The sequence below is a fragment of the Brachypodium distachyon genome, chromosome 4, assembly GCF_000005505.3.
Source record: "Brachypodium distachyon strain Bd21 chromosome 4, Brachypodium_distachyon_v3.0, whole genome shotgun sequence".
Lineage (NCBI taxonomy): Eukaryota > Viridiplantae > Streptophyta > Magnoliopsida > Poales > Poaceae > Brachypodium > Brachypodium distachyon.
The window spans coordinates 31,686,455-31,714,114 of record NC_016134.3 but is presented as its reverse complement, the minus strand read 5'-3'; the positions used below and the strand labels follow the sequence as shown (position 1 = coordinate 31,714,114).

The window sequence follows — 27,660 nt, the reverse complement described above, 5'->3', positions numbered from 1 at the left end:
CACTAGCAGAAACAAGGAGGAAGATACGTGAATGCCCCCGAGTCGTGCCACACGGGACGTGAACGACATTTGTCGATCATATCCCTATATATGCTCGGAGCAAATCAGGACAAGAATAGAATGGAGGAACCCACACGCACGTGACCTGTCTGCCATGAGGTTGCCGCTAACCTTCCTTCTTCGCCATGATCAGAGAGGAGCGCGGGAGAAAGGAAGAAAATGCTTTGACCTCAGTACTAGCAATTGCAAGGTGCACATGTCACTCTCAGATCAATTTGCTCTCCCCTTACATTGTCATCATCATCATGAGAAGAAGAAGAAGCAGTAGCAGCAGCAGCATGACAAGGAGGAAGATACGTGAATGGCCACGGGTTTGTGCACGCTAGGAGTGGCTCACAAAGGGCATTTGTCGATCCCTCGATACATGTGGTTGGGGGCGAAAACTAAAGAGTACACACATGAACATGGCTAGGAAAGGGGGAGGATTGACCACATGGCGAAGAAGTGCACGCACAGGGGACAGGAGGATTGCATGACACGGTGAAAAAAAAGATCCATGAGTTTTCGTGTCCAAAGCGAGACCCTACCAACAAAAAAAAGTAGCATCATACAAAGAGAAAGACACGTGAATGCCCCCGAACCGTGCCACAACAGACGTGAACGGCATTTGTCGATCATATCTCCGGATTCACGCGGACCGGAGCAAAACGGGACAATAATAAAAAGGGGAAACGCCATGCAAGCACCACGTGACTGATTTGCCGTGAGGTCACCGCTACCCTTCCTTTTTCGAGCAAAAAAAAACCTAGACGACAAACGAGGAGCGGCGGGCGTCGGGAGGTAGTGCTTTGAGATCCGTGCCAGCGTCGCAAGGTACACGTGTCACTCCCAGGCCCCTTTGATCTCCCCTCACATTGTCTTCGTCATCACAATAAGAAGAGAATTGAAGAGGAGAGAAGTCCAGCAGCCAGCAGTAACGCCCGCCGGCCGCCGCCGCCAGTCCTCTTCCTCCGCGACGGCGATCCGTCTCCAGCCTACACCTCGCCCCGGAACCGCCTCCATTCCAACCCTCTCCTCTCCGCCGTGCCCCTACGGGCGCCTGTTCGTCTCCTGGCGCAATGGATTACCCGGCAATGGAGCCGGAGCTCGACGACGACCCAGACATTGCCGCCTGCAAGGTATCGGGCGCTCCTTTCCTTTCCCGCCTCGTATGCGTATGCTTTGATTGGCTTCTTTGTTTTTACTGCACGCTTAATCTGGTGGTGATGAGATGACTGATGTGTTCCGTTCCCTCCAAGCCTCTTTTCGATGATCGGATCCCCGCTGATCTGAGTGGGGCTGCCGCATCCCAGCCTGTGGATCCTACACCCCAGCCCTTGCTGGCCTTCCTCAACTCTGCCCAGGCTGTCGTGCCTGAGCCCATTCTCTCCGTCCCGGTCGTCCAACGTCGTTGCCGGCTCCTCTCACCGAGCTTCTCGCCTCGTCGCAGCCCTCGTCTTGCACGCCACCCCAAGGCGTCCTGCCCGGCGGTCCGCAAAGCTCAAGGTGTCCTTATGTCCAAGCTTGGCATCTCTGACGCAGGCTCCTCCTTCACGGATACTGATCTGCAACGCTATAAAGAGAAATTCTCCCATCCGCTGCGGCCTGTGGACATCGAGGCGCTTGCTGCTCTGTTTAATCTCGGTGTTGCCGTAGAGGCTGCGCCAGCTTAACTGGTGATGCCTTGTAGACGTAGGTTCTCCTCATGGATGACACCAACCTCTCGTTTCTTATGTGGAATGTCCGGGGTCTTAACGACCCGGGCCGCTGTAGAGCCATTAGGGCTGTGGTTCTCCACTCAGATGCGTCTGTCATATGTTTGATCGAGTCCAAATTAGAGTCTGTATCTGCTTTTGACGTTTGTTCCTTAATTGATGCCCGCTTCGATGGGTTTGATTACTTGCTGGCTGCTGGGACGCGTGGTGGAATTTTCATGGCTTGGCAGTCTGCCCATGTGGTTATCGACTCCCTCTCTCCGGGTGTCTTCTCCCTCTCTGGGCGTGTTTGTCCTCAGGGTGGATCCCCATGGTGGTTCTCGGCGGTCTATGGCCCAACGGACCATGTTCTCAAGCCTTTCTTCCTCGACGAATTGCGTGAGCTGCGGGCTTCCTTCCTGGACATGTGGGCAGTGGCAGGAGATTTTAATCTCTTGCTTGATCCAAAAGATAAAAACAATCCTAATGTCCATCGCTCCTGGATTCGCTGCTTCCGTTTGCTTGTCAATGAGCTCACTCTCAAGGACGCTCTGCTTGTTGGTCGCTCGTTCACTTGGTCTAATGAGCGCGAAAACCCCACCCTCGAGAAGATTGATCGTTGGTTTGGTTCTGTGGACTGGGAATTACGTTTCCCCGACAACATCCTCTTTGTTGCCTCCTCTTCTGTTTCGGATCACTCGCCATTGCTCATGAGCCTGGCCCCGGCTGCATCGATCAAGCGCCATTTCCAGTTCCAAAGCTTCTGGCCTTTCTTGCCGGGCTTCGCTGAGGAGGTTGCTCGTCTGTGGACCTCGGCGGCTCCATGCCTGTCTACGCCGTTGCTCGACCTTGATCGGCGACTGCGTGTTACGGCTGGCGGCCTCCGTAAGTGGAGTGAGCAAAATGTCGGGAATATCAAGTTGCAGCTCTGCCTCGCGCATGAGCTCATTCTGCGCTTCGACTCGGCTCAAGATCTGCGCCCCCTCTCATCCGAGGAGGCCATTTTCTGCAAGCTCTTGAAATGGCGTTGTCTTGCTCTTGCCTCCCTTGAGCGGACCATTGCACGTCAGCGATCCCGGCTTTTGTGGCTCAAAGAGGGCGACGCTAATACCCGGTTCTTCCATGCCCATGCTGCCATGCGTAGAAAGCGCAACTTCATCCATCGGCTATCTATTGGTGGTGTGATCTCGTCTGATCACCAAGCCATGGAGGAGGTGGCCCATAACTTCTTTGCTGCCGCTTTAGGGCCGGGCGCTCCGCGGTTCCGTTCTCTTGATCTCGCCCGTCTTTACCCGCTGCTTCCGGACCTTTCTTCGTTGGATTCTCCTTGGTCAGAGGCTGAGGTGTGGGACGCCATTCACTCCATGCCGCCGGACAAGGCCCCGGGTCCCGATGGGTTCTCGATCCGCTTCTTCCAATGTTGCTGGCCCATCATCAAAGTGGAAGTGCTGGCTGCGCTCGATGCTCTCTTCCATCTCTAGGCAAGGGGTTTTGGTTCGCTCAACCAAGCGCTTGTGGTTCTCATCCCTAAACTAGATGTGGCAGAGTCCCTCTCAGATTTCTGGCCCATTAGTCTGGTTCATAGTTTCAGCAAGATCTTTTCCAAACTCCTCACCTTGCGTCTTGGGAGTCGTTTGCCTGATTTGATTCGGTTTAATCAGAGTGCCTTTATTCGTGGAAGGTCTATCCAAGATAATTTATGTGCGGTGCAATCCTCGCTCAAATTCCTCCATCGCAAGAAAATTCCCACTCTCTTCCTCAAACTTGACATTGCCAAGGCGTTCGATTTTGTGGCTTGGCCGTTCCTCTTCGAGGTTCTCCGGGCCCGTGGTTTTGGTTCTCGTTGGTGCGAGTGGATCCGCTTCATGCTCTCCTCGGCTAGCTCCAAGGTTCTCATTAATGGGTTCCCGTCGGATCGCTTTTGGCACGGTCGGGGGTTGCGTCAGGGTGATCCCTTGTCCCCAATGCTCTTCAACCTTGTGATGGATTCGCTCGCTGTTCTTGTGGATTTGGCCGAACGATCGGGTCTCTTTGCCCTCTCCGCAAGGATCTGTCAAGTTTCGTATCTCCCTTTTTGCGGACGATGTGGCGTTGTTCGCCCGAGCCTCGCCGGTGGAGATGGATGCCTTACGCGAGATCTTGTCGCTGTTTGGGGACGCTTCGGGGCTGTGCCCCAACTTCACCAAAAGTAACGTCTACCCCATCCGTGTGGATTCTGAGCTCATTCCCTCGCTGAGGCTGCCTTGTGCTACCGCCTTGTTCCCATGCAAATATCTGGGCCTCCCCTTGTGCTGTGGAAAATTGAACAAACGTCTCTTCTCGGGCTTGTGGATCGTGTGGCTTGTTGCTTGCCTGCTTGGCGTGGCCGCATGCTCTCGTCGGCGGGCCGTCTTGTGCTGGTTAGCTCGGTGCTCTCGGCCGTTCCGATCTACCACATGCTTGCGCTTGACCTTCCTTTGTGGGTTCTTAAAGCCATTGATAAAATTCGTCGGAAGTTCCTGTGGATGGGTGCCGCTGTGGCTAAGGGCGGCGCTTGCCCTGTGGCCTGGGACATCGTTTGCCGGCCGAAAACGCTCGGCGGCCTTGGGCTTCACAACTTGTCCTATCTCAACATCGCGTTGAGATCTAAGGCTCTTTGGCTGTCCAAGGTTGCCGGTGAGCTGCCGGCTCACGTTCAGTCCGCCTCCCTTTCCTGCTCCTTCTTCCATGCTTCCTGCTCCTCGCGGGTGGGCAACGGGCTCTCTATCTTGTTCTGGAAGGATCGGTGGATTGACGGCGAGTGCATTGAGGACCTGGCCCCGTCGCTCTTCAGGTTGATCAAGCCCAAGGCGATTCTCTCGCGCACGGTGGCTTCTGGCTTGCCCTTGGCCGCGTGGGTTTCGGACATTTGTGGTGGGCTTTCGCTCGTCGCGATTGGGCAGTTCCTTCGCGTTTGGGAGCGTCACTCCCTCATGCCTCCTCTTTCCCAGGATGGGGACTCCTTTGTGTGGAAGTGGACTTAGAATGGGACTCTCTCCTCCTGTTCGGCTTACCAGGCGTTGTTCCTCGGTGCTTCGGCCGAGCGCTTTGACTTCGTGTGGCGTCCCAAGGCCCCCTTCAAATTTCAAATTTTCGCCTGGACGGCATTGCGCGATCGTTGTTGGACGGGCGAGCGCCGGCTCTACCGGGGGCTTGCTGAAGATGCTACCTGTCCCTTGTGCGACAAAGAGCTCGAGACGATTGACCATTTGCTGATTCAATGCGCTTATTCTCGACAAGTTTGGTTCGATGTCTTGACTGCCAGTGGACTGGGGTCTCTCTCCCCTTCCTCCTCCGATTCTATTCGGTCCTGGTGGGAGAGATCTCTCTTGGCTTGGCCGATCGCCTCCCACAAGTCGCTCGGGGGCATTATCCTCCTCACCCTTCGCAGCCTTAGGCTTGAGCGGAACCGTCGCATCTTCCATGACCGAAGCCTTCCGGAGAGGCTGCTCGCGAAAGACATCGACGAGGAACGTAAGAGGTGGATGATTGTGGGTTTGTTGCGAGAGTAGGAGTGTTTTTTCTGTTAGGGATTTTTCTCCCTTTTGTGTTCTTATTTCTGTTGTGGACTGTTTTGTTTGTATTTTGGCTTAGGCCTTTCTCCTTAATACAAATAGGCGCACCCTCAAGTGTGTTTCCTGAAAAAAAAATGATCGGATCCCCTTTCGTGGGTCGTGGCCTAGGATTTCTCTGCTCGTTTGATTGGATATATACTCTGGTTGCTTTAATATGTTCTTGTTTAGCGGTTTAGTGGGCAGAAAGCTCTCAGTTGATCGTATCAATTGCCTAGCTTTGTTTACCAAGAAACGCTACTTTGCCATTTGGGAAGGATGATGTGTCATTGTGTGCTCTTGTGTTGTTCCCACTTGTGGTTCTTACATTACATGCTGTACTGAATTTACTTCGTCGTGTATATTTACTCCTGTTTGTGCTGTCAAGATGCTTCTCTTACCAAGTAGAGGGATGAAAATGACTGTATAGTTTGGCCGTCATATCATACATACATACTAAAAGGGTGAACCCAATTGAGTGGCATATCTATTGCACTTTACATGGGTGATTGCTAAAGGCTTTGTTGTTTTCAGGAGAAGTTAAAGCAATTCCGGTTGAATGAGCTAAAGGATGTCCTGTTTGAGCTTGGACTTCCGAAGCAGGGAAAGAAGCAGGTTCAGTGAAACTGCAATTCTTGTATTTCTTTATGTGTCAATGCCATATTTCGTGGGAAGGCACATTTGTTGGATTTTCATGGGCGCCACATTAATGGCATAAACATTTTTTGGAACTCTTTATGTGTCAATGCCATATTTCGTGGGAAGGCACATTTGTTGGATTTTCATGGGCGCCATATTAATGGCATAAACATTTTTTGGAACTCATTAAATTCCTGAGTCTTAAAGTATTATATTTTGGAAATTTTACTCCTGAACCATTTTACAGGAACTAGTGGAAAAAATCACAGCACTATTGTATGATCAACATGATCAAGGTACATTACATTATTTATTTTTATATTGGTGTTTCTTCCCGGGCAGTCATCTTTCATTTTCTTCTTGTAGTCTCTCAAAGTTATGGCTTAGGAAAGAAACCGGTGGCTGAAAACGAAGTGCTGAAAATAGTCGAGGAAACATTTAGGTGCGCTTACATTTTTGTCTCCCACATATTGGCCTTATGTTTGCATTATCCAGATTGATTCTTATAAGGTTTTTGTATGCAATCAACTTTTGCTTACTATTTGTAGAAAGATGCACGATCCTGTAAATGCTCTTTCAGTCTCTGGAAGCCAGATTGAGCCAGGTCATGGTGTAAAGCCTAAAAAGAAACCAGATGATTCTACTCAGTTGGCTGTCATGGTCCGTTGCCCCTGTCGTAACTCAATGGCCACTGGATCCATGATTAAGGTACAGTTCTCACGACAAGTATGACTGTGACTGCTTGGTTTCTTTCTCATCACCTACAACCAGTTCAATAGGACCTCCAAAATCCTTCCATTAATCATGTTAAATCTACAGATCCTATGCTGAATTATCAAGCAGTTCATTTTGGCATTTTGCATATTCTGGAAATTCAAAGCAACGATTTTTTAAAGATATTCTGAAACTTCAAAGCAGCTAATTACTATGCATTATTTCTGTTTAGAAGCTTGTGTAGTCCTGAATATCACTATTATAAAGTGCATTTTAAGTGTTTATTTATTCCATCGTTTCTTTTTTTCGAGAAAGCACAAAAACATTGCGTCTCGTTGTATTGAAAAGGTAGAAGAATATTTACAAGCCTAGAGAGGCCGTGTACAAACACACGCTAGAGCAGGCGCTTTAGGATTGCGTGTGTTGCTGCCCAAATCCTGGGATGTGCACTAATTGTGTCTATTCCATCGTTCATGTATTGTAGCATTCTGTAATTTTGTACTTGACAGGTTCCCTTGCTTTTATTTCCCTTTGAAATTTGTTTTTGGTCCTTTTCAGTGTGATAACCCACAATGCAATGTATGGCAACATGTTGATTGTGTCATCATACCTAAGGAGCCTGGGGACAGTGTTCCTCCAGAATTACCTTCCAGCTTCTATTGTGATATGTGCCGAATTAGCAGGGCAGACCCGTATGTTGTTCTAACCTTTCACTTCATGTAATAGCAAATTCATCCTTGCTGAACCATGCAAGATCACTTCTTCACTTGCTTAATTAATTTTTATTTGCGGTCCTGTGCCAGTGCCATTAATCATGTGATGTTTCAAGTTATCTCTATTGTCTCATGTTCATGCATTTGATTGTTTGAGTTCTCCTGTAGGATTAATCATATATGAAACTCTCCTTACCGACCAACTTTAAATTTGATCTACTCGTATCTCTTTTATGTGCTATTTTTTCCATAAGCCTGCCTTCTCTACACTTTTTAGCTGAGAACATTAGTTAGTCAGGTCTCAGGTCCGTTATGATTTGGTCCCAGTATTAGATAGCCTATTATTCTGACATGGTTTTCTTCTGTAACTTGCAGTTTCTGGGTCACTATTAACCATCCATTACTTCCAGCAGCAATAACTCCTTCTATAGCAGCGTTAGATGGGTGAGTTACACATTGTTTGTCACCAAAGCACATTTGCTTATTGCAGTACACATAAGTTCCACCTACCTTTCCATTTTTGTTTTGAGGAACGGACAGTAGCGCTGCCTTTTCATTAAGAAGAAACAGATGAATATTTACAAGGGGACAATGTTTTAAGAGGGTAACATGCCAAACCCACAATCAAAAGAACAAACTCTAATACGGTTCAATGGCAAAGCCAGCGGTAGGCAAACCGAAGGCCAAGTTCCGCTGGCTAATCTCTTCAACCGCAAGATGGGCGACCTCAACGTAGGTAGGCGCGTATGGTTGAAGATTCGTCGGTTCCGTTCCTTCCAGACATTTCACCAGACGTAGATGAGATGGCCGCTTCATCTTTTCCTCGGAACCTTGCCCGCATGCTGGAGCGAGGCCTCCCACCAGCCATCGATGGAACCGAACCCGTTAGCCGGGGCCGCGGACTCCCCAGTCCAATCGGCCACAAGACGCCAAACACTCCTTGTGAATTGGCGGTCCTTGCATAGGTGGGTAGAGTTTTCGGGCGCCCCTAAGCAGAGCTGGCAGATCGGGTCGTGGGGCCATCCACGAATAGCAAGCCTGTCGGCGGTGAGGATACGGTTCTGGAGAAGGAGCCAGGAGAAGATCTTACACTTAGGCTCAACATGAGCACTCCAAATCTTAGAAGCAGAGAACTTCGAGTGGGAGCCAATGAATTGGGCAAGGTAAGCGGACCGACAAGAGTAGATACCGTGAGAGGTCCAATTCCAAGTAATGGAGTAAGCACGTTGAGGATCCATAGTGATGTCCCTTAGCATCGAAGCCAGGTCAACAAACTCCTGAAGCTGGGCAACGGTCGAAAGCCGACTGATTGCACGAATCCAGTTGTCCTGGAGAAGCTCCTTGTGAACAGTCCTATTCCTCCTGGACGCTATCTTGAAAAGCTTCGGGGCGCGATAACACAAGGGCCCCCCACCGCACCAATTGTCATGCCAGAACAGAGCCGTTTTACCGTCCCCGATAGAGACGCGGGTCGAAGCACGAAAGAGGGCCATGTCGGAGTTGTCGCAAGGAAGACAAGAGCCAACCCAAGGCCTATCTGGCTCCGTCGACCTGAGCCAAGGCCAACGAAGCCTAAGAGCTCTTCCAAACCACTCAAGGTCAGCCATTCCCAAGCCACCAAGGTCCTTTGGCCTGCAAACCATCTTCCAGTTGACGAGCGCATGGCCGCCGCCCGCAGTGTCGCTGTCCTCGCCTTTCCAAATGAAACCCCTGGTGATCTTGTCGAGTGTGGCCCTAACCCATTTAGGAAGGTTAAGCATGGTGAGCTGGTACGTGGCCGTGGAGGTGAGGACGGACTTGGCGAGAGTGACCCGGCCGGCGCGGGAGAGGTTCTTGCCCTTCCAACCCCCAAGGCGACCCCTAAACTTATCAATGAGAGGTTGAAAATCAATCTTGCGCAGCTTACGGAAGTGGAGGGGGAGTCCTAGGTATTTGCCGGGAAAGGCCGAGATTTTAGCCGGAAAGTCGTCCAGAATGTCCGTGACGTTGATGCCCTCGCATCTGATGGGAAAAACCTCAGACTTGGAAACATTCGTGATGAGGCCACTCGCATTTCCGAAGTGCTCCAGAATCGCAGAGATGGTCGCAAGCTCCTACTTGAAAGGGTTGGCGAAGATGCCAGCGTCATCCGCGTACAGTGAGATCCTGCAGCGTATCGGCCGGGCGCCGACCCGTTGTAGCACACCGCACTCCTCCGCCCGGTGCAGGATGATCTGGAGGGGATCAATCACTAAAATGAAGAGCATGGGGGAGAGGGGATCCCCTTGGCGCAAACCCCGCTTATGCCGGAAGGGGGTTCCCGGGCAGCCGTTGAGGAGGACCCGCGAAGAGGACGAAGCGAAAGACATACAAATCCAATTCCGCCAGCGCGGGCCAAAGCCAAGTTGTTCCGGCACTTCCAGAATGTAAGCCCAGTTGACAGAATCAAAAGCCTTTGAGATGTCAAGCTTGAGGAATAGACTTGGCGTGTTAGAGGAGTGAAGCGCCTTGATTGAATTCTGGACAAAGCGAAAGTTATCATGGATGCACCATTTTTTAATGAACGCGCTTTGACAGTTGGACACTAACGATCCCAGCTCCGGGGCAAGTCTCAAAGCCAACAACTTGGAGAAAATCTTGGACATGCTGTGTATCAAGCTGATGGGACAGTAATCGCCAACCCGAGTGGCATCAGGCTTCTTTGACAAGAGAATAATGTTTGCCGAGTTGAGCAGGTGCATGCAGTCTCCTCGTAGCTCCGCCATTTGGAGGATGGCCGCCACCACATCACTCTTAATGGTCTCCCAGTAGGACTTGAAGAAGGCACCAATGAAGCCATCCGGGCTGGGGGCTTTGACAGAGGGCATGGCGAAGACCGCCTCCTTAATCTCAGATTCGGAGAAATCGGCATCAAGAGCAGACCAGTCAAGAGTCTCATTTCTGAAGTGCGCCGCACCAAGATGGTTCTGGAAGTGGGAATGAAGCTCCGTTTCTTTGTCAGCCTGAGTGATGGCCATCCCTTGCGGCGTTTGGAGATGCTGAATGAAGTTCTTCCTTCGCCTATCATTCACCCGGATGTGGAAAATTTTGGTGTTGGCATCCCCTGTCTTGATCCAAGTAAGCCTGGAGCGTTGTCGCAATTTGACCTTTTGAACGGAGAGATGACCCAAGTAGTTGTTCTTGAGGTGCCGTCTCAGCCCCCGTTCCTCCACCGAAAACGGTCGCTCCTCCTCGGCGATGTTGATGCGCCAAATAACCTCCTTGATAATGGCCAATTGATAGTCAAAAAAACCAAAACGCTCCTTTTGCCACTTCTTAAGAGCCTTCGCCGCGCAATTGAGCTTTATGTGGATCCTGCGGAGGGCGTCTTGGGCCACCACATGCTTGTTCCACGCACCTGCCACCGTGTCCTGAAAGCCAGGCATCTGCAGCCAAAACTCTTCGAATTTGAAAGACGGGCGATGCCATCGGGTCGGCTCCCCCTGGAGGAATAGGGGAGCATGGTCGGAGCAAAGCGTTGGCACCGCCTGGAGGAGGGCGTTCGGAAACAACACATCCCAATCGTCAGTGCAGAAGATGTGGTCGATTTTTGTGAGCACCGGGTTTTCCTGCTCATTCGACCAGGTGAAGCATCGCCCCCCTAGGCTAATCTCCTTAAGCTGCAGGAAATTCAGAGCCCCCCGAAACTTGCCGATGAGCTGACGGTTGATGTTCGTGTTGTTCTTATCCACGGCCTTAGTGATGAGGTTGAAATCGCCCAAAAGAACCCATTCCGCCTTCACCACCGGCTGTAGTAGCCTAATTTCGTCGATGAAAAGGAGTTTCTCGGCATCACTCTGGGCCCATAAACCGACGTTAAGGACCAAGGAATCCCCTCGCCGTGCATAGTGACGGTGGCCATGATTGAGTGTGTAGTCAAATGAATGTCAGAGAGCACGAAGTAATCATCAGAGACAGCCATGATTATCCCACCGCGGGTCCCTGCGGCAGGAAGAGTGGCAAAATTGTTGCAAAATTTGGGACCGAGAATGTCGCGGATGACGCGTCCATCGACGAGCTGGAGTTTCGTCTCTTGGATGCAAACCACAATGGCATGCGTGTCGCGGATGATGTCCCGGACCACGGAGCGGCGAGCCGGGTTGTTGAGGCCTTTGACGTTCCAACACAGGAGGTTAACATTATGAATCGACATAACAACATAGTAGCGCAGTGCAGCGGCTCAGTGGCCGAAGTTGGAAACATCGTGAACAACTAGGAGACGCGACGACAGTCTTAATGAAGTACGACGACACACAAACATGAGCGACACCCCCTCTGCTTGGGGAAATCCTAGGGATACAAACATGCAGAGACATACACACAGGCAGGACCACGCACCACCTTTGGTAGCAGGCACTAATCATCAGCAACAGGAAGCCTCTTTGAAGCAGCAACCTTGCGATTGGTTCCCTTGGGCTTGCTTCTGATCTTCTTCACCTGCTTGACCAAGGTTTCAATGGCGTGGATCACAGGGGCCGAGAGCGGCGTCTTGAATAGCGACACGTAGGCGTCCCGGCTCTTGTCGTCGAAGGTGGCATCAGGGTCCATGAGACCGCAGACGCGCGCGAGAAGCTCCTGTACAGCAGCAGAACAAGACGCCGTCTTCTTCTTGGAGGACAAGCGCCCGCTGCGCCTGGGGGGAGCCGGCGGGATCTCCCTGTTCGTGGTCGGTGCAGACGGGGTCGGCGAAGGGAGGATCGGCACAGCTGTCGGCTTGGCGATGGCGGCAAGGAAGCTTGCAACGGTGCAGTCGTCCGGCACCTCTGAGCCCACCTCCGTGTTGGCCCCGGGGTCCTCGTCAACGCCAGTGACAGGGCGACCGTCGATGAGAGCCGTGGGGGCATCAGGAACCTGCACACAAACGTCAGGGACATGCACAGGAGACTCGGCAGCGCGATCCACAGTATCGTCAGTAACCTGCACATCCACAGTGGAGGGAGGGGTCATGATGTGGAGGTCGGCGACGTCGGGCAGAGGAGGTGCGTCCTCCGCCGAGCAGGAAGGCAACATTGTCGGTGAAGCTGCCGCCCGAGTAGCCAACTCCATCCCCGCGAAGACTGCCGAGAGGTCCATCGCGGCCGGGGCCACGATCGGCGGAGAGGCAGAGGCAGGCGCAGGCTCGACGGAGACGAACCGGGCTTCATTCCGGCATGGTGGAGATGGCGGCATGGGCCAAGCAGGCATCGTCGTGGCCGCGGCTAGGGAGCCCGGGCGCGTCATAGTCGCATGGGGTACCAGGCCCAGGCTAGCCGCGGCAGCCTCCGCCCGCAGGAGGTAGTCGCGGGCATGGTCCAGCAGTCCTTGGAGCTCCTCGCTTCCCTTGTTGGCGGCATGGGCCCGCAGGCCAGCTTGGATCTCCTTGGCCTGCGCAGAGAAGAGGGCCTGCAGCCCCTGTTCAGCGGCCTGGCGGCCCAGCGCGTCCGAGGCCCTCGGCTCGTCGGTGTCGTCGGCGTCGCAGCGATGTCCATGGCGACTGGACTCAGCGTCCCGTCGTCGGGGAGAGCGCGTGCGCTCCCGGTGGACAATCAGCAGATTGTCCCCCGATCCATGCCGGGGGCGGCAGGGAGATTCACGTCCACGATGATCATCCTCGTCGTCATCACGGCGGCGAGGGGCCTGGCGCAGATGGTCATTCCCCCGGCTGCTGCGGCACCTGTTCCGTGAGTCGGCGTCGTCCCGCATCTCCTTGGCAGCGTCGTTTGCCGGCGGGACTCCATCGATCTGTCCCAAGGTGCACTTGAAGGTGTTGACTCGTGGCTTGAAGGGCATCCCAGCATGCCCCTCGTAGCCCGGGGGGCGGTGGTGTAGTCTTCGACCGTGTCGAGGTGGACGATGACACGGAAGGTGGTGCCGCGCTTGACACCCGATGCCTGTAGTCGGTGGCGAGGATTTCAGAGGCGCGCTCGTTCAGGGAGCGGCCCATGAACGTGAGCCACACACCTTGGGGATCTTGCTTGGGTTCGCCATCCAAGCCCAGAGGTCGAGGGTGTCCGTCTTCTCCATGAACGCGGACTGCCTGTCCAGCCGATCGAAGGAGCAGCGACGGCCGATGATGCGCTCGACGATGCGCGGGGTCCAAGCGAAGGTAGGGGCCTTCTCCAGGCGAAGATGGACCCAGAAGGCCATGGCGGCGGCGAAGGCGTGCTCCAGGGGCCGATAGGGCCTAATTTGGACGGCAGTGCCCCGAGCCGACACCCGCCCCTTTTGAAGCACCTCGTCGTAGTGTGCCTTATGCACAAACTTGACCAGGAACTGCTGAGGGTGGTGCGGGGTGACGGCAACGTCGGCATGGCTGAGACGGAACTCGGCGCGGATGGTACGGTCGGCGTCGATGGCCTCCAGACGCCGCGGCGCGTTGATAGCCCAGGCGATGGCCGCCGTAGTCTCCCACTCACGCATGTCGTTGTCGATGTCGAAGGAGAATGGGATGATGCAGGTGTCCTCGTCCGGGCGCGTGTCCGGCGCCCCAAGTCCTTGCTGCGCCATGGCCTGGCGTGGTGGGGGAGGAGCCTGCGATTGGAGGCGTGGCGACGGCAGTTGGGGGCCAGGCGCCGAAGCAACAACGGCAGCCCAGGAGCGGGAATCAAACACCGTGCGATGCAGGGGCAGTGGAGGAGGAGCAGCCGCGCGAGGAGGAGGTGGTTGCCGGCACTCTCGAGCGCGGTGGCCGCGCCCGTGGCACTCGAGGCAGCGGAGGGGCTCACGGCAAGGGGAGGAGCGGTGGTCGCGAGCTAGGCAGCGAAAGCAACGGCCCCAAGTGCGCCTTTTGAACTCCAGGAATCGCTCCTGCGCCTTGGCATTACGAGGGCCTCTGAGCCGAGCGGCGCCGGGCATACGACGCGCAGACCGATCTCGTCGGAGTGAAGGCGGGTCTTTTCGCGAGCGGCGATGTGACCCGACCTGCTGCCAAGCCTCACCAACCGTCTGCGAGGGAGTTGAATGCGCGTTGGCTTGAAGACGGGGCTGTCCGCGGGGAGGCTGCCCAGCAGGTGGAGGCGGCAGAGTCCACCCACCTCCAGCCACATTGAAGAGTCTGGCCTGGCCGCGTGGTGGGGAACCGGTCGGTGGAGGGGGAAGATCTACAGTAAATGCGGCAGCTGGGCGAGATCCCAAATTGAAGCCAGGAGGGGACACGGGTGCAGGCCTCCGATGTGGTGGAACGTAGATCTAGTCAGGGGCATGGTCGGGGGGAGCGGGGACCGTCAGGGGAAGCTCCAGCGGGCCCGCCGGCGGCAGTGAGTCGGGGATGAACTCCCCCTCCTCCTCGTCCTCGCAGGCGTCGGCCCAGGAGAAGCGGACCGGCGTGGACCACGAAGGGGAGCTAGGCAGCGGCAGGTGGTCGGGGGCGGGGGTGGGGCGTGGGCTGGTGGCCTCCATCGCCGCCGGGCGAGACGCCGCGGGGGGGGGGGGGGACGGGGGACGGGAGCCTCTCTCATCTCTTTTTTTGCTCGCCGCACCGAAGCTCCGCATACAAACATACCTTTCCATTTCATTATACAACTTAACTGAATCATGATTCTTCTGCAATTTGCATAGTTCTCGTTTGTGATTTGTGCTTATGTCCAGGTTATATACTATCGAGAAAACATTTCAGTTGTCAAGACTTCACAGAGACATGATACTGAAAGATGAATATGACATTCAGGTTAGTTCCGTTTCCTTCTCCATTTCCTTGTACTATTATGTTTGTTCAGGGTCATCTTTAAATAACCATTTCTTTGCTCATGCATGATTAGGAACTGTCAAATAGAAATTACTAGCTAAGTTTCCCTATGTGTTGCTACGGGCTTTATTAATCATTTATGTTCGGAACTTAGACATACAATTATCCTCTTAATTGCAGTCTTTTTAGATCATCTTAGTAAGGGTTCGTTCCCGATTTTGAGCTAGACCCATTAATTCTACGTGCGGTGCGTCCCAAGCGTTGTTGATAGTGGAATGGGTAAAGGTTTTCTGCCGATTTTGGACTAGACTCATTAATTCTGCGTGCGGTGGGCCAAGCACTGTTGATAGTGATGGATAAATGGAGCCCAACTGCAAATTATAGGTAGTACAAGCCTGGTTCGTTGTTGATCTTGGGCCGGCCCATTGATTCTGCTGTGGTGGTGGCAGAGAGTTGTGGATGAACGGACATTACCTGTAAACTCGTAAGTATTTTCAGCCTTGGCTACATTTTTCAATTTTCAATATCTTATGACATATTAGAAGACAATATCACGCATCCATTTCTGACCTTGGGTGTCTTTGTATCGTTTATGTTCTTGCAGGTTTGGTGTATCCTTCTCAATGACAGAGTTCCCTTTAGGATGCACTGGCCTTTATATTCTGGAATGCAAGTTAATGGTATTGTCATTGGCTTACCATGTGTAGAGACATATTCTGTTAGGTTTTAAAGGATAATACTTTTTCTGTTTTAAAAAACACCTCCTCGAGTTCATTGCACTTATTTCGTTTCTCGAGTCATGTAATTCAGTGTGTCCATGGAAGGCACATATTTAACTATACTCTATTTTTACTTTATTAGTAGATGGGCTGTACCTAGTCGTAGACATTTGCATTTTGTTCTCTGTCATGCACTTGATTAAAGGGATGGACTTCATATCCCCCTTGCATAATCATTTTTTTTCACTGTTAGGATGTGTTGAGCTTAAGGTTTTGCACGGTATTTTAGATTCAAGCTTTATGTGATCAGGATTGGCCTTGGTTGCTGCACTGATACCATTTAGCTCATCTTCTGCTGCATTCCCTACCTTATTACTATGATTGATATGTAACTCCAAATATGTATGCATCTATGGCTTCATGAACTTATGAGTGCCTTTATATTGATATAAGTTAGCTATAGATATGATCTACTCTCTCGGATCCTAAATTGTTATCTTTGAACTAAAACCACGACACGAATTTAGGATCGGACAGAGTAGTATTTTTAGGCTTAGTTGCATGATACATGACGTGGCAAGCGACAACTATCCTTTCGTATTGAATAGTATGTTCAATTAGCGAGGTCTAACTATTCATGTTGGCAATTCATTGCTTTCTCAGGTATTCGTGTCAATGTTGTCAACAGGCAGGCTACACAGCAGTTAGGGGCCAATGGTAGAGATGATGGTCCTGTTGTAAGTATCATGTTGCCCTGTAGCATGCTGTTCTCTTTATTAGCTTAAGCTTGAGAATGATTTTCTCAGATATTTTTATAAATTGTCTTCGTTGGTCAGTTACCTGATACATATTCTGTTTGGATATTTGTTGATTCTAATCAATTTTCTGTTCCCAGATAACAGATTATTTGAAAGAAGGACCTAATAAGATTGTTCTAACTAGTAGCGACTCTCGTGCATTCTGTTTCGGTGTCAGAATTGCCAAGAAGAGATCTCTGGAAGAGGTAATTTCTTTATGGTATATTGTGGGTTTCCACATTTCCATTGTTCTCCAGAAATACATATTTGGCAGACAATGGTATTTTGATGATAAAACACTTAAACTCCGTTGTAAGGCCTCAGGACGATAGCTATTTTAGGTCATGAAAGATGGCACTAAATTGATAATGTATGTTATAGAAGGGTTCCAAATCCGAGTTGTTTCCTGGCCAGGATTTCTGGTTTATAGTGAACTGTGCTATTCAAAAACTATTCTGTATGTGAGCTCCAAGAGAAAACCAGAAAGGTTCACTCAGAAGTTACCACAAGCAAGCTGATACCTGGGAACATTCGATGTCTGAGATTTTGTACCCTGCCTTATTGTTACAATTACCCTTGTAAAAGTTTGTTAATTCGCAGGTCCTAAACTTGGTGCCAAAGGAACAGGATGGTGAGAAGTTTGATGATGCCCTTGCCCGTGTGCGTCGTTGTGTTGGTGGTGGAACTGAGGAAGATAAGGCAGGCAGTGATAGTGATATCGAGGTTGTGGCTGATTCGGTCTCTGTAAATCTCCGATGCCCCGTAAGCACTCTGGCCATCACCGTTATGTTTAGATCCATACTGATATTGCCAATATGCTGCACCTGATTTCATATCCATTGGATCATCAAATATCAGCATTTGCCATCTGACATTGTTCTGTGTCAGCCATGACACCCAAGGCTTAAATTTACTCCTCTAGAAATAGAGTCATCATCTTTGTCTATCAATTGTTAACCTTGATGCCTTTATACAATCCATGTTGGCAATATGATATTGTTTGGTTGATGGTATGTTTTGCTTTTGCAGTCCTTGCATAGTTAACCATTATGTTTCTGATGTCGTTGTTAGGACTAATCTTGTGTAGTTGAGTCAAGGTAGGATCCGTGGTGATTGTTGGAAATAATCCAAACTTGGTAGTTTACGAGTTGTTTATGGTTAGAGTTTGAGTCTCATTAGGACATGTGCAGCGGAAGATGTGCTTGCCGTGTCCTGGTTGGACTCTGGTCTCTAGTATGAGTCGGTAACTTGTACTAGTATGAATAAAGGTGGAGAACTAAGCAATTGCTTACGGGCTGGAAAATAATCTCTTGTGTGCGTGCGTGTTCTCCGCGGACAGAGGCAGCCGGCGAGTTAGTAGAGAGCTCGTCGAGTTTTTTTTCCAAGTTGCCGTAGGTGCGCGTAGTAGATCCTTGGACCAAAGCCAACAATTTGGTATCAGAGCGAGGTCAAGATTTGAAGACGCGCTTGCCCCGGGGAGGCGATGTGCTAGCGTCTCGGGGCGGGCAACGGCAACGGAGCGGCGTCCGTGGATCAGAGCGGGTGATTGGCGAGGGAGTGGTGTTCGATCGGAGCAGGCAATCAGCGGCTTCCTGACGGAGCAACGTGCGGCGGATTGGATCGAGTAGTCGTTGTGGTGGGCCGATCTTCTAGTGACGGGAGATCATAGTACTGATTGCTGGAAAGTACTCGGCATCAGGACAAATTGTCGTTGGCAAGCTCGTTGAGGAGTTATGTGTTTTAGCGTCAGCGTCCGTGAGTCATGGTTGTGTCCAAGTGCTCGTCTGTGTGGGGCTCTGTTGCAGTGGAGGTGTGTCACGGTCAAAGGTTGTCCAATATGGTGTGTCATCGGAGCAAGAGATCGACGTGCGTTCAGACAAGGTGGCATGTGGTCATCTGCATGTCTCGACAAGAAGATCAAGCTTGGCGTGTAGTGGGATCATGACTAGTTTAGTTGAGTTCCTGCGTGAGATTAATGGCGTGTCTAATCTGCAAGTAGCACGCGAGATGTGTCTGCGTGGGCTGGTAGGTCAGGATCATGCGTTGAGTTGAGTCGACGAGTCGTGAAGCTGAAGAGAGAGCCAAAAGCAGGAGGAGCGCGGAAGACAACAACTTCAAAATTAGGGGGAAATTGTTAGGACTAATCTTGTGTAGTTGAGTCAAGTTAGGATCCTTAGTGTGTTACGGTGTTGGTTTCCTAGTTTGAGCTGTTGATTAGAGCTCCAGTCCAAGTAGGTCTAGCTTTTAGGCAGCGGGGTTGTGTATATATACACACCTGGTCATAAAATTTGTAACGTGGGATTTGAGCGTGAGATATTTGAGAAAGAAAAAAAAAGAAAAATAGAATACACGATGCGCGCCCTTGCCAAATAATTGTGTGATCGTTTGTGCGTGTGCATCTTCATGTGATTGATCTTTGGCCAAAACCAACGGTTGTTTGTAAAACACGTCTTCATCATGAAAAAGCAACTTTATCTTGACAGATGACTGGTTCAAGGATTAAGGTAGCTGGTAGGTTCAAACCCTGTCTTCACATGGGTTGCTTTGATTTAGAAGCTTTTGTGGAGCTTAATCAACGTTCACGGAAGGTCTGATTACTTCTCTCACAGCAATTAATTATTTTTCTCTTTCCCTTGTATAATCAAACTACATTTCCTTGTCTGCAGTGGCAATGCCCAATTTGCTTGAAGAACTATTCTGTAGACAACATGGTCATTGATCCTTATTTCAACCGCATCACTTCATTGGTTAGTTCATACTTTAAATGAAGTATACATGTTTTCATCTATATTATTCAAATTATGCATCTTTTGCTGACGTTGTTGTGTTTTGGTGATCAAGATTCGAAGCTGCAGAGATGATATATCTGAAATTGATGTCAAGCCTGATGGTTCCTGGAGAGCCAAGGGTGGAGCTGAACTGCAGGATCTAATTCAATGGCATTTACCAGATGGTACTCTCTGTATGTCCACAGATATAAGATCCGAATCCAACATCGTTGTTGCAAATCATGAGACTAAAGAAGGACCATTGCCTAAAGAGCTGGGTTCTCGTCTTAAGTTGGGGCTCAGAAAAAACAACAATGGCAAGTGGGAAATTAGCCCGAGAGGGGGCGTTAACTCGATGCCGTCTTATGATAACGATCAGAGAAGACACCCTGAAAGTGGGAACGGTGCCACCCTTACAAGCAGTACTGATCATGAGAACACAAAAGATGGAAGTTATAATTCAGAACCGGGACAATTTGACCAGTCTACGAGCAATGCATATGACCTCAATTCTTCTCCCGTGGGTAAAGAGCAGGGTTTAATAGTTCTGAGCGACTCGGATGATGAAAATGTCAAGGTCTTGTCTCCTAGTGCCTTTCTGGGGGATAGTGGGAATCTATTTCCAGTACCCAACCCAGGCGAGACATCAGGAATGCTTGAGGAACAACCTGAAGGAAGTTCATTTGAATCCCCATTTTTTCTTGGTGATCACTTTGTTGACCTGGGACTTTCATTTTGGGAGTATCCTTCAAGTACCGAAGATAATCCAGGCACGAATGGAACGGACAATCTAGGTGAAGCGCAGAACTGCCCTGCCGACCAACTATCTCTGCATGAGCCAGTTTCTTCGGTTAATCTGGGTGTGGCAGCAAACCTGCCGGAAAATGGGTATGACAGTGACTTGGGGGTATCTCTTAGTCTTGGTTGCTCTGATGAAAGTTTAAATAATGCCAAAAGTGATCCTCAGAAAAGGAAGAACCCTGGAGATGAACTCCCAGCTTTAGATGGTATGTCACAACTCATTAGCTTCTTCTTTGACAGAAAAGTCAACTAGCTTCTTATTTCTGCAGTTTGTTATGATTTATCCGTCCATTATAAGTGCTTTAGATAGTAATCTATACATCTCCATCGGAGGTTCTAACATTTGGGGTCTCCCAACCCATCTTAATTCTGCACAGTGACCTATATAACCATGCCTCTGAATCTTCCATAAAAAATGTAACATTTGATTCCCTGTGTGCAGCTTCAGTTCTCACGAACGCGGTGGATGACGACGGCGACGACTCAGCTGGAGATAGATCTGGCAGCCCTTCCTCATCGTCTCAGCCGCCACGCTCCGTTCGACAGAGATTGATACAAAACGTCGAGACAGATTCCGATTAGCATCCATAGAATCCATGTTCCGTACTTTTTGCTTGCTGGCGCGAGGCGTCGAACCAAAACTATGTCGTCGTCTCCTCCGTGGAACTGTCGCTCCGGTTTCCTTTGTGATCTGAGAGTGGTTACCCCCAGTCATTCCTGTCTTATGTTGGAGGATGAATGCAGTAATACTAGCATCTATACAAGAACTGGTCTTTTTCTCTGATAAAGTCTTTTTTTTGCGGGCTCACGGTGATCATATTTTGGAGGCAGCAGAATTTAGTTACAGGTGCAAAATGTACTGTACTATAGAGCTAGCTAGCTCCGTTGTGTCTGTCTGTCAATCTGTAGGCAAATATTGTAGCATGGCAGCAACTGAAGGAGATGTACATGTAATATGTATATTTTCCATGCTTGAAGTTAAAGAGTTTATGACTTTATGTCCCATGTCTTGATGTTTTATTTCATTTCCCCCCTTTCTGCAGGAAATTTATGCATGGGAATTAGCAGCATTAAGACAGAAATATTTTTTTTTTCAAATGATCTAAAATTTTGAGCCAAAAATGCCCCTGCCCCCTTTATTTTTAAATTTAATCAACTCCATTGTTGTACAACATTGCGAATGCAAGCCACAAAATGAATAATTTTAGTTCTATCTCCGTCCATCACCAAATGAGTAAAATGCACTAGAGATGCTAATTCTTTCGTAAAGGTCTCAAGTTAGTCTTAATTTTTTGAAACTGCGCGTTTGCCCGAGCCACCATAGGACCTGCGATGGACCAGTTACGAAACAATTAGGATTTAAACGTGCAGTTTCAAAAAATTGTGACTAACTTGCAACTTTTACGAAAGAATTAGGATCTCTAGTGCATTTTACTCTCACCAAATTAAGCTAAGCTACCGGCCGCTTAAAAAACAAAAGGTGCTCGAGCAAAGGCAATAACAAGAAGTCAAGAATAGTTCCGATAAAAAAGAAAGTCAAGAATAGTCGGCCCAGCCCAGTTAATGGGCTGCGGCCCATCCCGAGGGGCCAAGCCCAGGTAAGAACAGACATTAGCGGCGGCAGTGCCGAGCAAGGCCTTCTCCACCGTCTTCCTTTCCTGCCTCGCAGTCAGTCTCTGCTTCTTCTTCTCCATCCCCGGCCCCTCACTCCGGCGACCGGAGATGAGGAGGGCGCGCGGCGGTGATGCCGTCGTGCGGGGAGCTGCGTGCGGCGGGCAGCAGAGGTAGGGAAGCGCCGGCGTCCGCGTCTCCAGTGAGAGCAACTCTACGGCCGCTGTAAGTCCTTTGGTCCCCATAATTTGCTGTTTTTTCCCCAATTCTTTTTTCCACTCTCCTGCATTGCTGGGTTATAGGACTGTTAGAGAGAGGCAGCAGCAAACTCTCTCGACTTAAAGCATATTTCATGTTCATATAAGGCTCAGTTTTGGGGGGAAATTCACAGAGATCATTGCTTTTGGAAACCATTGAAGTTCACGGTTACACGAAGAAGGCGCAAAATGATACCCTCTACAAATGGAAGCGTTGGAGGACCCGCGAGGTCACAAAATGCACCACCGGGCTGTTAGTGCAAGAAGCCAAATCCAGGTGTTCTAAGAGGCTGTCCGGGGATTGTTAGTTAGTATGCGAGTCCCACCTGCGTTAAGCGTGGGTCCCAATTGTCAGAAGTTGACTTGTGGTCCCGACATGTCAGTTATTGACCATTATTTGTGGGCCCTACAAGTACAAAAATAAAAGGGGGTGGCCCGTGGAGAGCCCGTGCCCCCGTTCCCTATTACCCGACGCGCTCCTCTGCTTCCTCTGTACCGACCGACCGCCGCGCCACCGCTTCTCCATCCCTGCCGTCGCTTCTCATTCAATTTTGATTTAAATTGGGATTTTAGGATTCTAGGGTTTGCACTAAAGGGGCTGAAATTGGGGCTGAAATTGATGGGCTCTCGAAATTGATGGGCCATGTTTGATGTTCTTGTAGTTACTGAGACAATGTAGCTTTTTCATGTGGATGGATTCGTACATTGAGAAGCTTCAAATGGAAGGGAAGCTGCAAGGGCATGTGATGGAGGAGCAGAGGAGGGCAATGGCAGAGGAGGGCAATGGAAAGGCAGATTTGCCCCTTTTGGAAGAGCTAATGGGCATGAATGAGAAGCTGACAAAGTTGATTGAGTTGAAGAAAGATGAGATGCAAGTTGCCAAACTGTTTAATGCTTGTATCATCATGTTGGGTTTGATTTTAGTCGTCAGGAACCCGTTCATGTAGCTCTTTGGTTTTAGAATAAGAGTCGATTGAAGGAAGATTTGATGTTAAATGGTTTATGTAAGAGAGCTCTTTATGTAACTTTATGTAATGATGTGATGCAGAAAACTGAACCTCATTTCTGAATGAAGTGCTTCACACAGCTACGGTTTCGCATAGCTAACATTAGAGGTTCTGAAAGTGCTAATCGGTTACATAGCTAAATATTAGAGGAGAGCCCATAACAGAGGTGAAAGATCGGTATGGTCGACTAAAGGGGTTGAGGCTGAATAGGCGACTAACAAATTTTACTTTTTCTTTTTTTTTCTTGAAAGATACAAACACTTAATCCTAGGGTTTAATAGATTCTCTAAAGTGAATGCAACCCTAGTATGAATTGCAATAGCCGAAGCGATAGCCGAAGCAACAATAGATAGCAAGAATGTAAATGGCAAAATGATACCACACCTGGAGACGAAGATTTCACCGGAGTTCCACCTATTGGGATCGGTGTACGTCTCCGTTTGGAGGAGTGCTCTACCACAAAGGTAGAGGCGCCACAAAGGCTCACTCTATTCTCCAACTCACCACACTACAAAGGTGGGATGAGCTCTCACAACACCACAAAAGTGAGGTGAGTTCCACTAGTGGCTTCCTTGGGGGCGAATTCCAAACCCATACAAATTTGACCCGGGCTAGCTCCAGAACTCAATTGGAGGCTCCCAATCCAATCCCCGAGCTCCTCAACACCAAGGGAGAGCTCAAGGTAACCGCTTCCGTTTAGGATTCCAAACAACCCAAGAGAAACGATATCCACAAAGAAAACAAGGGGAATCAACTTTTGGCTTGGTGAAACCCTAGATCAAGATCTTCTCCTCCAATCTTCAAAGAATCAAGAGTTGGGAGTGGCTAAGGAGGGAGATCTTGGAGATTTAAACTTTTTGTGTTCTTGGGGTGAGAGGTGGTATTCTTGGCTGCTTGCTCAGTCAGATAGCTCGTTGGGGACGAAGGGGTATGTAAATGGGGTCCCCAAAAATCGAGCCGTTAGGCACAGGTCGGGATAGGCCGGAACTTTCGGGGAATAGCCGGAAGTTCCGATATTCACCGGAAGTTCCGCATTTTCCTCTAGAACTAACAGAGAGCATCCGAAGGTTCGGGCGGAAATTCACCTTTTTGGGTAGGCTTTTTAATGGGTGCAATTTTGTGTGTATGTGTACGTGAAATTGATTCACCCGTTACCTTCCATTGTGGATTCCCTCTTAATAGTACGGATGTCCTACGACTCAAATCAACTTCAGCAGCATTTGGAGCTTCAACGTCAGCTTCAACATTTTTAGCAGCAACTTCGGCTTCAACATTTTCAGCACCAACTTCAGCATTTGGATCTGTCCATTCTTCAGCAAGCCAATCTTCAGCATCTGGAGCTATCCATTCTTCAGGATATACAGGTGGCCAATCTTCAGCATTTTCAGCTGGGGCTGCAGCACTCTTCTTCTTTCTTCCACGAGCCCTAGAAATTTGGAATGTCAGAATCAGAACATAACATAAGAAAATAACATTGATAAATAACAATACGATAGCAAAAAACTTGCCCCTTAGTTTTCGATGGAGTCAGAATACAGTAACTAGAACCAGCACGATGTCCAGGTTCTAGACAACTCTTGCATTTCTCTAGATGAGGGGCATCTTCATCCTAGACTTCAGCTCCCTCTGTAGTCTTATTTTTTTCCACGACCCCGAGGTTTCGGTGGAGTGAAAACGCAGAGAGGGGAGTTAACACGATGGCCAATTTCTAGACATTTGTTGCATCTTCTCCTCCCGCAGCTCCACCGCCGGCACCTACTCCCTGAGCTCCACCGTCGGTGCCTACTCCCTGAGCTCCATCTCCACTAATGGTGAGATTTCCGAGAGATTCCGTAATCCGAGCCACCTCCTCTTCCGGCATTGGAGCTGGGCTAGGGATTGGGTGTGCTGGGATTTGGATTTGGGCTAGGGATTTGGGGGATTTGGGGGAAAATGGGGAATCGGTGGATTGGAGAAGGGGCTAGGAGAAGGAGAGTGAACGACAAAGCAAGGGGAAGCTTAGGTGTGAAGGCAAACGGAGGGGAGAGAGTGGTAGAGAACTGTCACCCGTCAGTGAGGTGTAATAAGTCAAGGTGGAGAAAGTTTTATTTTGGGATCCATTTTCTTTAGCGCACGCCAAATTCATTAGTGTCGGGCACGTACGAAACGCCCACCACTGACGTAAGAAACTCGGCAAATCAAAATTCTTCTAAATTCATCAAAAATGGGCTAAATGTTGGGCTCTAATACTTGTTTAGAGAGATATAGGAAGTAATGGGAGGCTTTAAGACCAGCATAAAGCCTTTACACCTCAAAACTGTGGTGGAAAATGGACTGTACTCCAACGTTTGTCAAAGTGATCGTTCAAGGTTTATCAGTGTTGGTCATGCTCTTGGACCGACACTGATAACGATTCATGAGTTTTCCTGTAGGCGATTATCTATTCAAGTTCTATGATATTTTGAATGAAACTTTTTATGGACTTTGTGTCTGATTTAGATCATGTGTAAAAATTTCAGAATTTCTGGAGGCAGGAAACTATATTTCGTACATATTTTGAGTTAATCATGATTTCGTTTGGAAATTCAAAACTGATTGCTACAGTTCGCAAATGCACTGTTCCTTGTGGTAGGAAAGTTTCATTGGATTGATTGAAAGGTGATAGAAGTTTCGTACATGATTAAATTCATTATTTGAGACGAGTCATGCATGTTTTTGGGACTTTCAAGGTTTATTGATTTTGGGAAATTAATAATAATATGAAAAAATGATCAGAAAAATCTGAAAACTTGCATGTGTTAATTGTTTGGCAAGTTTTGCTATTATGCAAAATTTCAGATGATTTTGAATAATTATGATCATAGCTTGTGTTGAAACTAGCACATCTCACTAAGACGTTTCACAAACACTCACTTGATTTCTCTGGATCCGGTTACATTTTCAAATTTCGTACTTATACCTTCTTCCAACTCACTTCAAATTTGGTACACTTCCTCCATCTGGATAGTATTTCTGAGAAATAAAACAAAATTTGAGTTTTCGGTTAAATATTATTTTTTAAAAAATTTGAAATTCAATTGAAAGGCACCAATTTGAAAAGAGAGGCCGAAATTCTTTGTGAAATGATATGAAATTTGGCACGGAGCATGCTAATTTATGTACCGAATTATGTGTGGGATGTAAAACAAAAACGAATATGCGAAAAGGTATGAAATTTTGAAAATGGTCCAAATTTTTTGAAAATTATTTCAAAACCAACTTGCTCAGAATGATTTGAAAATTGGCAGATGGCAAGAACTTTGTAAGGAGACGCCATATTTGCATTGACCTTGCAATTTTCATGTTACGGTGTGGTTTTAAGAGGCGGTTTAAGTATGATTTTGACGAATTTAAGATGTGCTTTGTAGCAAGTTAACTTTGTCAAAATGATTTGAAATTTCGGCTGTGCTAATAACTTTGCAAGGAGATTCCATTTTGGCATTCACTTTTCGGTTTACATAATGCCGATTTTTGGAGGGTTGCTACAAAATGGGTCATTTTGGTAGGCTTGAGCCCCATTTTTGAGCTCACTTCACCTGCAACTTGTGTGCCTGAGTGGCTAAACACATGAAGTTACTTCACAGCTTATACCAAAAAACTTGAAAACCAACTAACATGAATCTAAATGTCTAACACACACAATATTGAATAAAATTACAGAAGTGATTAACACAAATCTGAATGTTTAACACACACCAATCTGGTCCAAATGGTTATCACACAAATGGTTCCATACAAATAAACACAGCTCACACAAATGGTTCTCACATAAATTACATCTGCCACACATCTTTAGAATAAAGTTTTGATGCTGCTCTCTTCCTTTTAAGGGTCCTTTTAATGGGAGACCTTTTAGTGGCTAGCCTTTTCACCCTATCTGGTTTCACCTTTTGTGCAACATTTGGAGCTTCAACTTCAGCAGCATTAGCAGCTTCAACTTCAGCAATGAGCTTCAACTTCAGCTTCAACATTTTCAGCAGCAACTTCGGCTTCAACATTTTCAGCACCAACTTCAGCATTTGGATCTGTCCATTCTTCAGCAAGCCAATCTTCAGCATCTGGAGCTATCCATTCTTCAGGATATACAGGTGGCCAATCTTCAGCATTTTCAGCTGGGGCTGAAGCTTCAGCATTTCCAGCTGGGGCTGCAGCACTCTTCTTCTTTCTTCCACGAGCCCTGGAAATTTGGAATGTCAGAATCAGAACATAACATAGGAAAATAACATTGATAAATAACAATACGATAGCAAAAAACTTGCCCCTTAGTTTTCGGTGGAGTCAGAATACAGTAACTAGAACCAGCACGATGTTCAGGTTCTAGACAACTCTTGCATTTCTCTAGATGAGGGGCATCTTCATCCTAGACTTCAGCTCCCTCTGTAGTCTTATTTTTTTCCACGACCCCGAGGTTTCGGTGGAGTGAAAACGCAGAGAGGGGAGTTAACACGATGGCCAATTTCTAGACATTTCTTGCATCTGTGTTTGATGCCTGTGGCTGCCTTTGAATTCAGTCTCTCTTCCTCTTTAGCCTTCTCCTCTTTAGTTTTCTCCTCTGTCTCATTGTCCCCTTTGCCTCCTTTCATTTGACCTTTCGTCCCAGGTTTACCATCACACTCAAAGAAATTTTTTAAAC

General features: G+C 48.7%; 1 protein-coding gene and 1 long non-coding RNA gene across 3 annotated transcripts; both read left to right on the top strand.

Annotated features, from left to right (window-relative positions):
* Nucleotides 1–1,118: 1,118 nt before the first annotated feature.
* LOC100839549 (E3 SUMO-protein ligase SIZ2) lies at nucleotides 1,119–20,716 on the top strand. Its single transcript, XM_024454626.1, has 16 exons — nucleotides 1,119–1,178; nucleotides 5,837–5,917; nucleotides 6,189–6,237; nucleotides 6,308–6,383; nucleotides 6,490–6,649; nucleotides 7,214–7,347; nucleotides 7,744–7,812; nucleotides 14,953–15,031; nucleotides 15,654–15,729; nucleotides 16,432–16,505; nucleotides 16,664–16,771; nucleotides 17,166–17,327; nucleotides 19,049–19,153; nucleotides 19,232–19,312; nucleotides 19,407–20,340; nucleotides 20,577–20,716. Exons 1-16 carry the CDS (start codon nucleotides 1,119–1,121, stop codon nucleotides 20,714–20,716), a joined length of 2,388 nt encoding a protein of 795 aa, XP_024310394.1.
* A 1,083-nt stretch (nucleotides 20,717–21,799) lies between these two features.
* On the top strand, nucleotides 21,800–23,037 carry LOC112272442. 2 transcript variants are annotated; one of them, XR_002966211.1, is made up of 2 exons: nucleotides 21,800–21,970; nucleotides 22,665–23,037. It is a non-coding gene; the product is annotated as an uncharacterized LOC112272442 (long non-coding RNA). The 2 variants fall into 2 exon arrangements; XR_002966212.1 differs by having other exon boundaries at nucleotides 22,137–23,037.
* Nucleotides 23,038–27,660: the final 4,623 nt, after the last annotated feature.

Excerpts from the sequence above, each read along its gene's own strand:
- LOC100839549 (XM_024454626.1), top strand. The coding sequence starts at position 1,119 with ATGGATTACCCGGCAATGGAGCCGGAGCTCGACGACGACCCAGACATT. Across the intron at positions 7,348-7,743 it reads CGAATTAGCAGGGCAGACCC|TTTCTGGGTCACTATTAACC; the intron begins GTATGTTGTTCT and ends TGTAACTTGCAG. Across the intron at positions 19,313-19,406 it reads TCAACCGCATCACTTCATTG|ATTCGAAGCTGCAGAGATGA; the intron begins GTTAGTTCATAC and ends TTGGTGATCAAG.